This window comes from Magnolia sinica, chromosome 12 (genome assembly GCF_029962835.1).
Source record: "Magnolia sinica isolate HGM2019 chromosome 12, MsV1, whole genome shotgun sequence".
NCBI lineage: Eukaryota > Viridiplantae > Streptophyta > Magnoliopsida > Magnoliales > Magnoliaceae > Magnolia > Magnolia sinica.
In genome coordinates, this window is record NC_080584.1 from 38,745,220 (window position 1) to 38,763,339 (window position 18,120).

The following is an 18,120-nucleotide window of genomic DNA, read 5'->3' on the forward strand; positions in this document are numbered from 1 at the left end:
TCCTTGATGGGCAACCACAGATAATACTTTTAGATATTTGCTAACGGTCTTCCTTTATCCCATTCAAACTTTTCCTCTTATTATTTATTTATTTATTTATTTTATCTTCTATTGATGTAGGTTGCAGAATCAGAGTCTACCTCAAGGCTTAGGAGTCTGAATTTCAACTTCCAGTCTCAAATGTCAGACATCTTGGACAATTGAGAGTTCAGGTTTTCTAATCTTGATTTCCTCTTTCTGCTCTGTTCCTAATTCCTATTTGTGAGTTGATGTGTACACCCATCTTGGCAATGTGATTTCTTCAGTTTCATGTCGATCGCAGTAGCGCATTTCCAGATCTTAAGATGGTTTATCTTACCGTAGATTTTTCTTTGCAATCAATCTGATTGTTTGATGCATTCTATGTTTTTAAATATCTTCAGTCCATTTTGGAAAAGTGGAACAGCCTTAAAAGGCATTATCTTTCTTTGAATGTTAATGGACTCACATTGAAGTCCTGTCTATCAGTTTTGCACTTGCACTTAATGGAGTTGTAGTTCAATAAGGAGAGAACGTGCAATTCTATTCTGTCCTCACCATACTTTTTGTGAAGTGAATTGATTATGGATGTGTCATGTAAGCCATGATTTTAATGTTCTCAGTCCATCTTAGAAAAGTGGAATAGCCTTAAAGGAAATATTCTTCTTTGAATGCTAATATACTCGAGTTAAAGTTCCCTCAACAATTGTACAAAGGAGACACATATCAGTAAGGAGGGAAACTGAATTTATTAAGACCATGCTATATTTTTCTAGTCAGTAGATTGATTATGGATGTATGCTGTATTTCTTATATCCTCTGTCCATCTTGGCAAAGTAAAACAACCTTAAAAAGGCAATGTCTTGCTTTGAATGCTAATGGACTCACATCGAAGTTCTCCCTCACGTTCTACACTCACTACCAGAAATGCTGGAATTACCGACATTTTTTTAATGTCTCGAAATGACCCGCAGTCACAAATTTATTGTAAAAGTCCCAATACTCAGCCGAGTCATTCCACTTCTCTCTCTCTCTCTCTCTCTCTCTCTCTCTCTCATCTCCTCCCTAAAAAAACCCAATCTCTCGTCTTCTCCCTAAAATAACCCCATCTCTCCCTCGTCTTCTCCTTAATCGACCGTCCCTCTCTTGCTCTCGATCTCTCTCCCTCTCTAGCTCTTGATTTTTCTCGCTTGCTTTCGATCTCTCTCCCTCTCTAGCTCTTGATTTTTCTCGCTTGCTCTCGATCTCTCTCCCTCTCTTGCTCTCGATTTTCCTCTCTTGCTCTCGATCTCTCCCCTTCTCTTGCTCTCAATCTCTTTCGTTGAAGATGGTCAGTTTTGTGTCCACACCGACATCGATGCTGATAGAGGCGAGCTTGGGGATGATCAGATCTCTATGTTGAAGGAGGCATTTGGCATGTTTGACAAGGATGAGGCCAGTTAGATCCCTTCAATCTTCACTTTTTCCCCTTTTTTGCTGGAAATCTGTTGATTTTATGGATTTTTGATAGCATTTTTATGGTTGAGAATTTTATTTTATTTTTTTGTCGTTTTTAATTCGATTTGATGTTGATTTCATCAGATCTGATGGTTTACTTCTGAAATTCTTCGTGGCCGAGTTCTGTTCAAAGTTAGGTGGTGAATTGAGAGGAATGTCTAACAGGATGGTCTCCTCCCTCAAGAACATGCAAAATCCAGGCAACATCTCTAACCTCTCGCAGAGAGAGGCTGCCGAGACTGACAAGATACTCATGGGCCCTCTTAGCTTCAGTGTTGATCAGTTGATGGTTGGTTGTCCAGTTGCTTTGTGGTTCTGCATTGTCTTTGGTATTTTTTAATGGCTCTAATTTACATATGGGTTTGTTATTGCAAGAGCTGAAAGGCTTGAGTGTCGCAACGTCAATAGTAGAGGTCAGGTCTATTTACATATTATCTGATTAATTACTTGCCATGATATTTTTATGCACTTATTTGTTACTTTTCATTCTTCTTGAAGATAACAATTTAGTGTAAAACAAAAAGAAAAAGAAAGAATAGAAAGCTAATAGTTCATTTTAGGGTGCATTTGATTGGGTTACAAGTTGTCACTAGTCCATGTTCAGTATACACTATGTGGCCCACCTTGTGGACAGCTTAGATGTCTAGGAGACGTACCATGGTTGCATGGGACTTTGCAGAACTCTACATATCACTTTCTTCTCATCCTTGTTTCTTATCATGTCCTTTTTCGTTGGTTGGGAGTTGGAAGTTGCATCTCTCTCTAATGTTAGTAGCTAATATGGTTGATTTATCTATGTTCTTATAACACCTCTTCAATAATTTTTGTGATGTGAATCCATATGTGTTTGAGCATGTTTTCGCCTTAATAGATTGTTTTGTTTTACTATTCTCTATTTATTTTAGCAGACCCAATTCAACAATTCATGGTTTTGAAAATGATAATTGTTTAAGACCCAAAAATTTGCCTTGATATCGCACCAAGTTGGGTGAACTCGAAGACTCCACCGAGTCTTACTTGACTCAGACTTTGTATAATAATAATTAAATTGAAAATATTTAGAATAATAACAAATATTTAAAATAGTTATGATTGGGTAAAATATATACAATAGTTGAAATAAACAAGCAGCACATGGAGCATTGGTTATGGACCTTTTAGTTCAGAACTCATTGGCTACCTTCAACATATGTTAAAAATGGTTGACCAGGCAAGTGAATTGGGCTCAATTCACCATGAATTAAGTCAACTTGACAGAGGCTTGTCCAACTTAGGACTGAGTCACACCCACAAACGATTTTCCTAGTGAATTGGCTTGAAATCTTGTTGAGTCAGTGTTAGAACTTTGGTTGTCATGGCTTCTCCTATGAAAACCAAAATTTCAATAGGCCTAGATAGCTTAAAATTCAGGTATAAAGCATTTCTAAGTCTGTTTGCAGCCCCTTCTTAAATTGCATACTTCCTAATGGTTTTTCTCTATGGGATGGTTCTGTGATATTTTCCTCTTGCTTATTTTTAATCTCTGTGGTTTTACTCAGGCTATCTTTCCTGTTTTATTCTTTAGCGTACATATACTAAGCACTCTTATGCTGAAATTTTGTATAAGTTGTGCTGAGTTTTGGGTTCAATTCTTAGTAATTTAACCACATTTAAACTCAAGTGAATGATTTTTTCGTGTTGTGTTTGTTTTTTTTTTTTTTTTTAGTAAATTACTTCAAGAAGCAGGTACAAAATGAAAAAGGCAAGGTAGTAATTCCCAACTATGTTCTTATTTATGAAGACAATGAAGGAGATCGAATGCTTGTCAGCAATGTGCCATGGAAGTATGTCTATTACATTTGATTTTGCATTTCTATTGCAATGCCATGTGTTTTCTATCAATCGGGACAACATATTTAGCCACAATTAGGTCATCTATTTATGGCATGATTGTATTTATCTTGTACAATTATTGATTGTATATATCTTGTACAGTTATTGTTTCCTTGTTTGTTAGCCTAAATTGATGGTAATGGCTGCAATTCAGCCTTGTAATTAGCCTAAAGTTTCTATATAAACAGAGGAACCTCACAATGAGGACATTCAATCCAAAATATTTACATGGTATCAGAGCTTTCTATTACCGGTTTTGAGATTTCTGGGTTGGGTTGGGACTAATTTGTTGGTCTCCTTGGCTGTCGATACCTTCAAAGGAAGGTGTAGACAATTTTGGTGGGTTATAAACTGTTATTCGGTAGTTTCTGTTGAGGGTAGGAAGTTTCTTTCTTGCTGGAAACTCTCATTTTGGTCTCCTTTTGTTTTAGGCTTGTTAGTTGTAGGTTTGTTTTTGGACTAGGGGTAAGGTGGATTTAGTATTATTTGTCTTTATTACTGTGTTCCGGGCACCATGTTTACTAGCAACTCGGATTCTTTTGGTGTGCGCTTCAAGGGTAAGAATTATTTTGCTTGGGAATTTCAATTTCGCCTATTTGTCCTGGGGAAAGAGTTATGGGGTCACATAGATGGAAGTGATCCAGCTCCTACTGAACTTTCTAAATTGGCTCAAAGTGAAAGATGCTAGAGTCTTGACATGGATTTTAGGATCTGTTGATCCTTTGATTGTCCTAAATCTGAGGCCGCACAAGACTACAAGAGATATGTGAGAGTATTTAAAGAAGGTTTACAATCAAGACCACATAGCTAAACGCTTTCAGTTGGAATATGAGATCACCAATTATACTCAGGGTGATCTCTCTATACAAGATTATTTTTCTGGGTTTCAGAACTTGTGGGGTGAATTTGCTGATATTATTTATGCTAAGATACCAGCTGCATCTCTCGCTGCTGTTCAGAAGGTTCATGAACAGAGTAAGAGAGATCAGTTTCTAATGAAGTTACGGCTGGAATTTGAGGCAACTCGCTCCAATTTGATGAATCGTGATCCTCCTCCCTCTTTGGATATGTGCTTTGGGGAATTACTTCGTGAAGAGCAACGTCTTGCAACACAGACTACCTTTCAGCAGAACCGCATGACCTCTAATGACATCGCTTATCAGCTCACGGGAAAGGAAAGGGTAGGGATATGCGGAAGGTCTAATGCTTCTGCTGTAAGGAATATGGGCATATTGCTGCTCACTGTGCCAAGAAATCTTGCAATTATTGCAAGAAGCCAGGACATATTATCAAAGACCGTTCGACTCATCCCCAGAATCGCTAAACTAATGCCTATCAAGCTGCGGTGGGTACTTCTGCTTCTGCTAATTCCTCTATAGCTGGTGATCCCTTTGTTCTTACTCCTGAAACAGTTCAGCAAATGATTATTTCAGTCTTTTCAGCCTTAGGGCTTCAAGGTAACAGTACACTACCATCTTTACCTTGGCTTGTTGATTTTGCTGCGTCTAATCATATGACTAGATCCTCCAACACTCTTACCAATGTTCAAAATTATCATGGCTCAGCGTACATTCAGATTGCTGATGGTAGTCAGTTACCTATTCACGCTATTGGGGATATTAATTCATTAGTTAAAGAAGTTTTTGTATCTCCTGAGCTTTCTACTAGTCTCATTTCTGTCGGACAATTGGTTGATAACAACTGTAATGTTGGGTTTTCTCGTGATGGTTGTATTGTGCAGGATTAGGTGTCGGGGAAGATACTCGCGAAGGATCCTAAAGTTGAACAATTGTTTCCTTTACATTTTTCATTCATTCTTTCATTTCTTTGGCTTGTACTATTGTAAACAATAAGAGTGAAGTATGGCACAAACGTTCAGGTCATCCTAACTTTATTGTTCTATCTCATTTAGTAAACTCTGGTTTGTTGGGTAATAAAGATCAATTTTTCTCTCATCTCTCTTTTGATTTCTCAACATGTAAATTAGGTAAGAGTAAGTCTCTTTCCTTTCCTGCTCATGGTAGTCGTGCTGAAAGCTATTTTGATTTGATCCATAGTGATGTGTGGGGTATTACTCCTGTTATATCTCATGAAAATTATAAATATTTTGTCATGTTCATTGATGATTATAGTAGGTATACCTGGATTTATTTTCTTTGTTCTAAATCTGAGGTATTTTTTGTGTTTCAATAAATTGTGGCTTATATTGAAACTCAATTCTCTTCAGGCATTAAAGTGTTAAGGTCCGATTCAGGTGGTGAATTTGTCTCATGAATTTCATGCCTTTCTCAAGCAGAAAAGAACTGTTTCTGAGCGTTCTTGTCCTTATACACCTCAATAGAATGGTGTTGCTGAATGTAAGAATTGCCACTTGTTGGAGGTTGTTCGAACATTATTGCTTGAATCTTTCGTTCCTTCTAAATTTTGGGTGGAAGCCTTATCCACGGCAATTTATTTAATTAATAGATTTCCTTTAAGTGTCTTGCATTTTGAAACTCTCTATTATCGTTTTCATCTTCAGCATCCCAACTATCTTGATATGCATACCTTTTGGTTGTGTTTGTTTTATTTATTTGCCATCACATGAATGATACAAACTTTTCGCCCAATCCATTAAATGCGCTTTTATGGGTTATAGTAATTCGCACAAAGGTTATGTTTGCTATGACCCATGCTCTAACACATTTTGTATTTCTCGTCATGTTGTTTTCTTTGAAAATCAGTCTTTCTTTTCTACTAATGTTGCATCCTTGCTTGAGATCAATGTTCTTCCTCATTTTGATGACTTGACTCTTATTCCTGAGCAATTCAAACCTGGATTTGTGTATGAACGCTGATGACCGACTTTGCCCCTTCTTGAGCATGACCCGACATTTAAGCCGGTTCAAACTGTTTCTTCTGCGGCTGATCTGGGTTCTGACATTGTTCCTCACCGGTTTACTAGAGTCTCTCGTCCTCCTGATCGGTATGGCTTTTCTCATACATCTCTTCATGCTACTTTGTCCTCTATTTCAATTCCATTATGTTATTCCGATGTTATTAAGCATGAATGTTGGCGTGAGGCGATGGCCGAAGAACTTCGGGTTCTTCAGGACAATCACACATGGGATGTTGTTCCTTGTCTGACGAATGTTAAAGCCATTAATTATAAATGGGTTTACTCGATTAAGTTGCGTTCTTATGGTACTCTGGATCGCTATAAGGCCCGGTTGGTTGCACTTTGTAACAGACAGGAATATGGGGTGGATTGTGAGGAGACCTTTGCTCCAGTCGCCAAGATTACTACGGTGTGGATGGTTATTTCTATTACAGCGTCCCAAGGCTGGCCACTTCATCAAATGGACGTTAAAAATGAATTTCTTCATGGTGATCTCAAAGAGAAAATTTACATGGCCATGCCGCTTGGCTTGACCTCATTCTCTTCTTTTGATGTATGTAAATTGAAGTGATCTCTGTATGGGTTGAACCAGGCTCCCCGGGCATGGTTTGATAAGTTCCGATCTACCTTGCTTCAATTTTCCTTTGAACAAAGTCAATATGACTCCTCTTTGTTTCTTCGTAAAACCTCTGCTTCTTATTTATGTTGATGATATTGTTATCACCGGGACGGATTCAAACTTGATCACTCGTCTACAGCAGAATCTTCAGGCCTCGTTTCATATGAAGGATCTTGGTCCTCTTACATACTTCTTGGGGTTGGAAGTTCACACAGATCCTTCTGGTATCATTCTGAATCAACATAAGTACACACAAGATTTGATTGCTTTAGCTGGTCTTCAGGATACTTCTTCTGTAGTTACTCCTCTAGAAGTAAATGCGAAGTATCGTCATGAGAAGGGTGATCTCCTATCTGATCCTGCTCGGTTTCGACAACTGGTAGGCAGTTTGAACTATTTGACTATTACTTAGCCTTCCTCTGCATCTCGATCATATTTAAAATAAAAATGCAACTCATTCATACATGTATGACAGTGTGAGTCAGGATGATCATCAAATGACTAAAATTCTAACTCTCCATTCTTGTAGGATGTTTGTCAACATTGTGAAGAGGTTGTATATCATTAGTGGCTCTAGGGCACCACTTCCTGATTTCCCTTTTATTAAAGCTTGCTGTAAGTGAAGTTAAATTAGCAAATCTTGAGAAAATTATATTTTAGTTGTTTGTTTGTTTTTAGCTAGAAATCTATGTGTGTGGACTGATCAGATTTTAAGCTCAAAAAAAGAATATAATCTGCCCATTCTAAAGGTTGGAAAAATCTATTAAGATCCTTCAATGCTTTGGACTAAAATTTGATTATGGATCAAGTGTCTAGATTTAATCTCCATCACTTGTATATGCATGTACATGTAAAAGGACACTTCTCCTATTTGTTAATAAAAATTCTGAGCATGTCATAGTGAGACATTTCTATGCATCATAATAGCTGAAATGTGAATTTGGGGACTACCAAATGGACTCCATTTTTGTTTGCTTTGTTGTCCGAATAAATCTTTGTGGAAGGCTGAGTTGCAGGGGTGCATTCCTGCTGAATTTTGGGACAACTTGTATAGAATGCTAGTCCTAATAAAAAACAGGACTAATCTAGAACACTTGCTGTATATTCCATGTCACTTATTATCCAAATAAAGTGTTATTTCTGATCCTGCGAAATTCCCGCATGAATTCATCTTTTGTTGCAAACTTCTGTAGAAAGTAGAGATCAACTATTGTTTCTAGCTTTTGATAATTGATTATTTGAAAAAAATCAGCATTGCAGGGTAATCCAGTTTTAAATTTTGTCAATATCCATTAATGAGGCATGGAGATTGTAGTGCTCTTATTGTTGTTAGATTTGTTAGATCTAGATATTCATTGGAGTTTCAGCTTCGCTCCTTTAACATGATTGAAGTTTCAGCTTCGCTCCTTTAACATGATTGAAGGCGGTCTTTAGAAAAGCTAAAGCTTGTTCTTTAATGGGTTTCCTTTTTTTTTTTTTTTTCTATTATTTAGAGCATCATTGACATGAAAGGGTGGATTGGTTGCTGAAAACAGGTTCTTGGAGGAACATTAAGAGATTTGCTTACACTTTGGGCAGGTTTTTGAGTAGTGAGTAAACACTTTTGAAGTCAAATCTTGGAGATGCATCAACTGTAGTAGGGGTGTTTTTGCCCTAACCTTGGCTCAAATCTTGGGATGTTTATACCTTAATCATGCCTCTTTTTTTATCGGAGTGAAGGGCAAACCATCTGCCCAAGCAACTAAAAACAAGTCCTGATTGAGACCACATATGCTTTCATGATGTTCTCCACTACAACTTGATTTGAAGCCTTTTGTCCTTCGAATCAATGAGATTGTATTTCTTTTTGATGTGTTTGTTGCTGACAACTTTAGCAAGGCTGATGATATCAACGTAGCCCAAAGTTTCCTTTGAATGATATCAACATAGCCCACACCCAATTATTGATTCTTATTGATCACATTATCTTCGATATCTGAACTACAAATAATCAGAAATCTATTTTCTACCAACAAAATATTGAAAGGGATATTGAATTCTACTGCTGAATTTGCTACTCACCATTGTCTTTATTTAGTTATTAATTTATTTACAATTCTATTGTAAATATCACAATTCCCAAAGGTATGTACCACTATAAAATCTTTTTTTTTCCCCGAGAGAGATTAGAGTTTTTATTAAAAGCCTTGCTAAAAGGCAAGAAAATGCACCACTTCCTCTACTTTCCATTGGAGTTCTATTATATCTTGGAGGGAACTTCATCCTTATCCAAGGAGGAGGTGGGCCCTATCGTCGAGAAGCTGAAGGTGCTTGGAGCTACTATTGTATTGGATTGATTCTGATGTAAGACATGAAAGTTAAACACGATATGCAAGATTTCAGGCTTTAGATCATACTAATTTAGAAACAATCACAAAAATTCCACATCCCACATAAGATCAAGCATTCAACAAAGGGAATCTATGAGGGTTCAAGCCTACACATGTTATGGCTGGATCAATTAAAAATTATAGACCAAACAATGCTTAAAGGAGAGTAGATTCATCCACTCTTACAAAGAATTAGTTCCCAATCCAAGGGATTCATATGTTTCAATTCGAGAAAGCCTAGGGTTTGCAAAAGTGGAATAGAACTTGAAATTTAGGATTATCTAGGGTTAGGGTTAGAGATTTAAGGGAGAGAGGAGAGGATTAGAGGAGAGAGAAAACCTGAAAATAGTCCACACATGTGGACAGCAATCTGGCCCAAATGCACGTGCGTGGGATCCTGCCCGCACGTGTGTGGGGCCCACGAACCCAAAAGGGACTGCTTGGGGTTAGTTGGCTAGCTGTGGGCCAGCCACATACCAAGTTTCAGGCTGATCGGGCGTCTGGTCAGTATACGGTGCTCCACCGAAGTTTTAGCCCTCATAGGGGGCCTGATTCTGCAAATCTACTGTAGAGGAAGGATCGGCTGCAAAAGGGGGTGGATTTGATGATAGGATGGTTGTGGGAGATGATGAATATTGAGGGTAGGGGGTGGGGGCGATTTGGGATGGGTGTGACTTCACACCACGGTAGTTAGCCCTTCGAAGAAAGGGAGGGTTTCACACCCAATTAGATTTCCACAACTCGGAGAATTAGAGAAGTAGGAAAACGCAAAATTTTATTCATAATCTTGAATGAAAAAAGCCTACAAGGGATTACCTATTTATAAGAAAATCCTATACCCTAAAAGTCGTGCCATATTCGCACATTATTACTTAGAGACGAAGTAACAAAAATAACAACTAATCAATGCAATCAAAACCGTTCATGATGTTCATAATAACGATAATACGCAAAACTCAAAGTCCTAGGTCATTTAGGGTAGTGGGCCACGATCATGAGATCTAATGGTGGGATCCACATGATGATCGGGTCCACTCTAATGAACCATAGCATAACCCTCTAACTACGAGGCCCTACATGGATGTCGTCATCGATCCAGATCGATGGTGGGGCCTTCCTCCTCCTTGCGTATGTGCGTAGGGGGCGTGCGTGTGCGTGTAATGTCCCCATCAACTCTCCCGGCTGCAAAGATTTCGTCACTGGTGAAACAGAACTCCTGAACCTCTCCAAGATGTCAGGATCAATTCGTTGAAGCTCCTCCTCAGTGAGTCACGTAATATCTGAAGCTGGGCGTGACTTCCATTTAACCAGGTACTTTTGAAACCCATCATCCGATGTTGATACTATCTGATGGTCCAAAATATCATCTATCTCCTCTCTGGGTGTGGGAAGGGTAGGTATGGGAGGTAGAGGATGGGAAGAAGGGTCAGGAAGAGGCCATGAATCAAGAAAAAGGCTAGACAATGTATCAGTGGTCCCCTAAAATACAACTAGATCCTCCACTATCTCCTCTTTGGGGAATCAAGATGGTTCGGTGCAAGGCTAGACAATGTATCAGTGGTCCCCTGAAATACAATTAGATCCTCCACATTAAATGTGGAACTAATTCCCATGAAAGGTTGTTGATCTACCACATACGCATTAAGACCGTTTCATTTTATAATTTTGAATGGTCCGGCACTACGCACGTGTAATTTATGAACGGCTCCTTGAGGGTACTGCTCTGGCCTGATGTAGACTATCATAGAGTCCTCTACATTGAATTCCTTGAATCGTTTATGTTGGTCTATAGAAATTTTGTAAAGTTCATTACTAGTATTGATCTTTCGCCTGATTTCTGGATGCAATGAATGAATGTGATGTGCAAAGGTCTTTGCAGACTTTGATGACCTATGGGATAGGGACATAGGGACAAGATCAATAAGCTTCCTAGGAACAACATCACACCAAAGTGTGGCTTTATATGATTCTAACTGAATAGGAATAAGATAACAGTGCAAGACTGGATGAAAGTTTCATCAACCCAAGACACTCTATAGGGTTGAGTATGGGCTTCAAGCTTCAAGCCCAAACGACTCACAGTTCCAATTGATGCCACGTTAGTACAACTATCACTATCCACGATGTGCAAAGGCACGACGCATAGCTACAAGGGTCGCAGACTCTCGCGTTCCCTCTTCCTCATCATTAGGGGTTTTTGCTGGCTCCAGTGTTTAAATTATCTCCAATATTATCGAAGTATCTCTGATATTATCTTTATCTCTAGCTCAACGATACCAATAAACTGGTAGCGATAGCGATAATGCTGGTAATGTCAGAAATTCTAGGTATTAGCAATATGTATCACTAAGTATCGCTAATGTATCAATATTGCTAATGTAATCACCAATATTTTCAACTATATAAATTCTAGGTGTCGCTTGTATTGCTAATGCATCAATATCACCAATATATTGCCAATATTTTCGACTATGTAAATTCTAGGTAATGCTTGTATTATAAGTGTATCTGTGATATTTTAAAAATATCACCAACGTATTGATATCATCAAATTTTTGTTTATTACAAAAAAAATCATTTCAATTTTTTTCATGGGCTCATGGTTGTATGTAGTGTTCAATTTATCATTGATAATATCTCGATATTATCGATATCGCAACACGCACTATATTGAGACCACAATCTTTCCTTTCCTTTCTAATTGTTGATGATTTCTTAGTGAATTATCATGTGTTGTTGATATTTTGCAATATCGATGAATGTTTGGATGGAAGGTTGGATGGTTAAATAGGCCTGATGGGATGGTTGGACTGATTTCTTACAACAACACATGCTTTTAAGGCCCCATTAGATGGAAACTTGTTATGTATACATTCTTTTTGCAATTTTTTTTAAAAAAATTATAAATATGCAAATATGTACATTTTAGCATCTCCTGAAGTTTCACCGAAAATTCCACCAATTTTCTCATGTTTCCCTGCATTTTCAATTATTAGTGATATTGTTGGCAATATCGATGTTGTTTTCGTATCCCTGGCTAACGAAACTTGTAGCGATACCGATACTTCGAACACTGGTTGGCTCATATTCTTCCTCTTCATCGTCAGTTTCTGGATGCACTACTTCTACTTGTCCATCAATAATAAACACCTTGGTGCCCTCTCTCATGCCACACTGGTGGGCAAAGTGACCAAACCCCTGACATCTAAAACACCTGGTCGCAACACTTTTGTGCAAGCTAGACCCGAAAACTCCTTTACCCTTATCATCCTTGGGCCCAGACTGAACACTACTGAAAGGCTTGTATTGATATCTAGTGCTAGGCTTAGCCCCAAAAGGGTTGGCCTTAGCGCCAAAATTGGGAGGCTTAAACCGCCTTTTCACAGGTGTTTTGAGGTATTGCTCGATCTCCAACACCACTTGATACATCTGTTCAAGAGCGTCTATGTCCTTAGCGAGCAACTCTCTCTTAATGTTAGAACGGAGGCCCGTCTTAAATCAAGCAAGAGTGAGTACGAAATCCTCATCAACTTGACATCGGGTCAAGTACTCTTCGAACTTCTCAGTGTATTCAGCCACACTCATAGAACCTTGTCGAAGAGACTACCATTCTTCAACCAATCTCAAGTGATATGAGAAATGAAGATACTTTTCCTTAAGGGTTTCTTTCATTTCTCCCCAATGGACTATTGGGGGCTCCTTTGACCTTTTTTTCTTTCGCTCCACAGTAGCCCAAAACCTCTTTGCTTGGCTCACAAGCTTCATCTTGGCAAACCGGACTCGATGAGCATCCGGCATGTCGTACCACTTAAAATAGTGGTCCATATCCGCCAACCAATATAGAAAAGCTTTAGGGTCCAAGTGGCCATCAAACGTAGGGACCTCTACTCTAACTCCCTGGAGGAGTCATGCATCTGGGTCATAGTGATCATGATGTCTCTCATGGGGTGGGTGCACGGGTGTGTGCCCATGACCAATTCCTTAGCCACCTCCATTCCTTTGTCTATCCTCATGACCACCTGCCTGAGATTAGGCATCTTCCCCAATGGTGGGGTTTGCCCGGGCGGAGGTCTCTAGTTGGGTAACACGCACATTAAATTGTTCAAAGCATTGGCCAATACATTATTCCAAGCGCCTACTCAAAGACTCAAACTGCCAGGTTATATTGTTCATTGACTCTTGCAATTGCTCCATATTTAGTGTAGGGTGCAAGCCAAAACCACGGCCAATACGTGTGGGCATACAACTACTCACTCAACTCAAAGACCCTCTAATACACTATACACATCTAAATGGGACTAAATGATCCTATATGACTCTATATAAGGGAAATTATACAACGCTACTAAAATTCTAGCAACATAACTACCCAAATAGTTCGTGAACAACAAGTTCAGCCATGAAAATTAGGAATTTTCTGACAACAGAAAATTCAGCAGTCCATGTTGTGAATGATGGGTCTTAAACAGATCTATATGATGAGACTTGATGCAAAATAGACGTGAATAAACTAAACCCTAAACATGCAATGCATTCCCCTATGAAAACCCTAAGCTTTGATACTAAATTTGATGCAGGACATGAAAGTTAGATATGCAAGATTTTAGGCTTTAGATCATATTAATTTAGAAACAATTACAAAAATTTCACATCCCACTTAAGATCAAGCATTCAACAAGGGGAATCTATGAGGGTCTAAGCCTACACATGTTAGGGCTAGATCAATAAAAAATTATAGACCAAACAATGCTCAAAGGAGAGTAGATTCATCAACTCTTGCAAAGGATTATTCCCCAATCCAAGGGATTCACATGTTTCGATTCGTGGAAGCCAAGGATTTGCAAAAGTGGAATAGAACTTGGAATTTAAGATTATCTAGAGTTAGGGTTTAGGGATTTAAGGTGAGAGAGGAGAGGATTAGAGGAGAGAGAAAACCTGAAAATAGTCTACACGTGTGGACAACAATCTAGCCTAGATGCATGTGCGTGGGATCCTGCCCGCACGTGTGTGGGGCCCACGAACCCAAAAAGGTACAGCTTGGGTTGGCCGGCCATGGGTGGGGTTTCAAGGCGATTGGGAGTCCGATCTGTGCACGGTGCTCCGTCGAAGTTTCAGCCCTCCTGGAAGGCCTGATTATGCAAATCTATTGTAAGAAAGGATCGTCTGCAAAAGGGGGTGGATTTGATGATAGGATGGCTGTGGGAGATAATGAATGTTGAGGGTAAGAGGTAAGGGCGATTTGGGATGGGTGTAGCTTTATACCACAATAGTTAGTCCTTCGAAGAAGGGAGGGTTTCGCACCCAATTAGATTTTCACAACTCGGAGAATTAGAGAAGTAGGAAAACGCAGAATTTTATTCATAATCTTGAATGAAAAAACCTACAAGGGGTTACTTATTTATAAGAAAACCCTATACCCTAAAAGCCGCGCCATGTGCGCACACTATTACTTAGAGATAAAGTAACAAAAATAATAATTAATCAATGCAATCAAAACCGTTCATGATGTTCCTAATAACGATAATAAGCAAAACTCAAAGTTCTATATCATTTAGGGTAGTGGGCCATGATCATGAGATCCAATTATGGGATCCACATGATGATCGGATCCACTCCAATGAACCATAGCACAACCCTCTAACTATGAAGCCCTCCATGGATGTTGTCATCAATCTAGATTGATGGTGGGGCCTTCCTCCTCCTTGTGTATGTGCGGGGGGGGGGGGGGGCGGCGGGGGTTTGTGTGAGTGTGATGTCCCCATCGGATTCAATATATTTTTTCTTTCTCAAATTATTTCTAGAGTATAGAGATTTCAAGTTTTCTATTTTTGACACTGTAACCATATATTAATATGAAATAAGTACTTTGAGTATGAAGTGCTGAAAGAAGTCCTGCATTATTACCTTCAGGGATACAATGGAGTTGTTAAAGAAGGAAGACCGGTCTACATCGAGAGACTTGGTACAGCTGAAGCAAACAAGCTTATGCACATTACTAGAGTAGATAGCTACTTAAGGTATCATGTACAAGAGTATGAGAGGGTCTTCCTCTATGAAAGTTCATTACTATGAGGACGTATCTAATAAGATGAAGGTTCATTACTTCACATTACCATTTTCATATTCATTTGAGTTCTGATATGACATAATTTTTGTTCTTGATATGGCAATATGCCTTTGACATGGACACTGGGCTGGGCCAGGCTGACCCATAGGCAAGCTAATCATTGGCCCTGGCCCGGCCTAACCTGGGCACTGAGCTTGGATTTTAAGCCCTGACCCACTTCTTAGGCCCACACGTGTAGGATGCACAACGTTTACAGATTGGTCCCAATGATGAACTGGCCGGCCTTAGCCAAAAAATCTGGCCTACGAGACCCACCCAATGGTTGGCTTGGATCTCCTTTGTTTATGGATGAATCGAAAATGGGAGTCTTCAAAATTCTGTCTTCGTTAGTGGATGAATTGAATGGGTTTGCACCAAAATAGTTTCTGCAACTTATATGTGCATTTTCTATCGGAATTGATTGTGTTGTGCTACATGGAGTTGGTTCGGTGTTATGGTTGAGACCCATAAGCCATAGATGTCTTGTTTATGCAAGTTATTGCAACATCCAATACTTCCGAAACAGGGCACATGCCTTGTTTATGCAAGTTATTTACATTTTTTAATTTGCATTTTATCTGAAAATGCTGTAGACTTTTTGGTGGGCATATGGGTCTAATGCAACCTAAGCATGTGGACAGCGTATGGTAGGTCAAAACTACCTGGAGTGCGTGCTGCCCATGTGACCAGCTCTAAGGTACAACTTAGCTTACTAATTAATAAGTTACGAAGTATAAATTCTGCTACATGTGGAACTCGTTATTAATTTAATCAGGATATTAGCTTCTGCTAGATAATTTCACTTAAATTCTGCTGTACTGATTTTGAAGAACATCCAAACAGGCCCTTGTTTGACTACAAACAACACAGTTTGAATAAATCATCAATTATCCCATGGTTGATACGTATGCCGTAGAAATTGCATGTGCAGAGGGTGTATGTGGAGCAAGCATATTTATTTTTATATTAGTCTTTTCTTGTCTAACAGCAACCTTATATAGTGTAAGCATATGGACACTGCAAAAACTTTCTTCTTTTTCTTTTTTCCTTGTTGGTGCAGGTCAGGTGCATCATGCAATTTTATTTTTTATTTTTTAAAAAAAAATTCTTAGTAATGTTTCAAGCTATTGTCCAATCCATGCGGTTTTCTCACTGGCTCTTTGGGTCTCACTAAATAAATGGACTGATTAAGAGTGATCATTCCTACACTGTACCAGCTATTAATATCTGTTAGATTGGCAATTGGATCTTTTCTGTTGGGCTTTCGACCAGACAGATGGAAGTAAGGTAGAACAATTGGATCTTCTTAAATTTTGATATCATGCTTTAAATTGATTTAAAAATAAATGGATGGACTGAGTGGATATAGCATACACAAATCAAGGTGGGATCCGTAAGGACTGCACGTCTGGGTGAGGTTCTGTCTCACCTAATCCGCTCCCTTGCAGCACGCAACAAGTACCAGAATTTGTTGGAGTGGAAAATTTACGTAGGCCTCACATGATGTTTTTCTTAATACACAGTCCAATATATATATATATATATATATATATATATATATATATATATATATATATATATATATATATATATATATATATTCATATCATTCCAGTATACAAACCCAAAAACAATGCATATTCAAAGCTAAAGTGGACCTTGTCCCTGAAGATATAAGAATTATTGCTACTGTTGAAAACTTCTTAAGGTTATAAAAGGATCTGATCAAGCTGATATTTATATTTTAACTTCATATGTATATATATATATATTTACACATATATATATATATATATATATATATATATATATATATATATATATATATAGGGAAAAGGTACTATGCGCTCGACCTCACGAGTCCGTCCCATGAGGTCGAGCTGTGTGGGCCCCACCGTGATGCGTTTCGAACATCTAACCCATCAGTCAGATGCACCATTCCATCGTGGGCCTAGGTCTCAAAAATCAAGTCAATCTGTGACTTTTGTGGGCCACACCACATACAGAAGTGGGGAGGGGCCATGCACCATTAAAACATTCATAATCAGTTTTTTGGGCCCACAAAGATGTGGTTTGCAAATCCAGCCCATCCATTATGTGTGTCCCACTTGCATGAGGGTTCATACCAAGTTTCAGCAGCATTCAAAACTCAAGTGGGCCCCACCAAGTGCTTTTAAATGTTTTAACGGTGTTTCACATGATTTTAGATGGTATGGCCCACCTGAGTTCCGTATACGGCTGATTTTGGGATATCCCATAATTTAGAGGGTACCCATCAAATGCACGGTGTTGATGGTCGACATGCATCACGGTGGGGCCCACACAGCTCGACTTCACGGGAGCTAATCGTGAGGTCGAGCGCATAGTACCTTTTCTATATATATATATATATATATATATATATGATGTTATTAACAAGTCAGATGGAAAATAAGGCTCACAATGGCCCTAGGAAAGTTCAGGTGCTTCTTTCACCTCCCATTGTCGTCTATTCTCCAAGAGTTCTACCGTTGTATTGTTATGATGCTCATGTTGATTGTGCCAAAAATGTCAGGTATGTCAAGATTGGTATTCTACATGTGATTGTGTATGCTTTCTTGTGAGGAATTTGGTTTTTTGGCCTACACCATCTGATTGAAGCTCGCCTCCAGAACAGAACCAATTTGCTGAAAACTTAGTTTTCTTTTTCTGCTCTCCATCTTGCTTTCATCTTCTCTTGGCGGGCCAAGGCTTTCCCTAGGAGGAGCCATATCTGTGCCCA

General features: G+C 38.8%; 1 protein-coding gene across 2 annotated transcripts; it reads left to right on the forward strand.

The window, feature by feature from the left end:
- The first annotated feature begins 1,552 nt into the window (after positions 1-1,552).
- On the forward strand, positions 1,553-8,583 carry LOC131221240 (uncharacterized). Of its 2 annotated transcripts, none has more exons than XR_009159126.1 (3): positions 1,553-1,928; positions 3,221-3,338; positions 8,420-8,583. XR_009159126.1 is itself a non-coding variant. In XM_058216437.1 (3 exons), the coding sequence occupies exons 1-3, from the start codon at positions 1,670-1,672 to the stop codon at positions 8,436-8,438; spliced, it is 312 nt and encodes a 103-aa protein (XP_058072420.1). In that variant the 5' UTR covers positions 1,553-1,669; the 3' UTR covers positions 8,439-8,583. The 2 variants fall into 2 exon arrangements, 1 of the variants encoding a protein (XP_058072420.1); XM_058216437.1 differs by having other exon boundaries at positions 1,553-1,844.
- Positions 8,584-18,120: the final 9,537 nt, after the last annotated feature.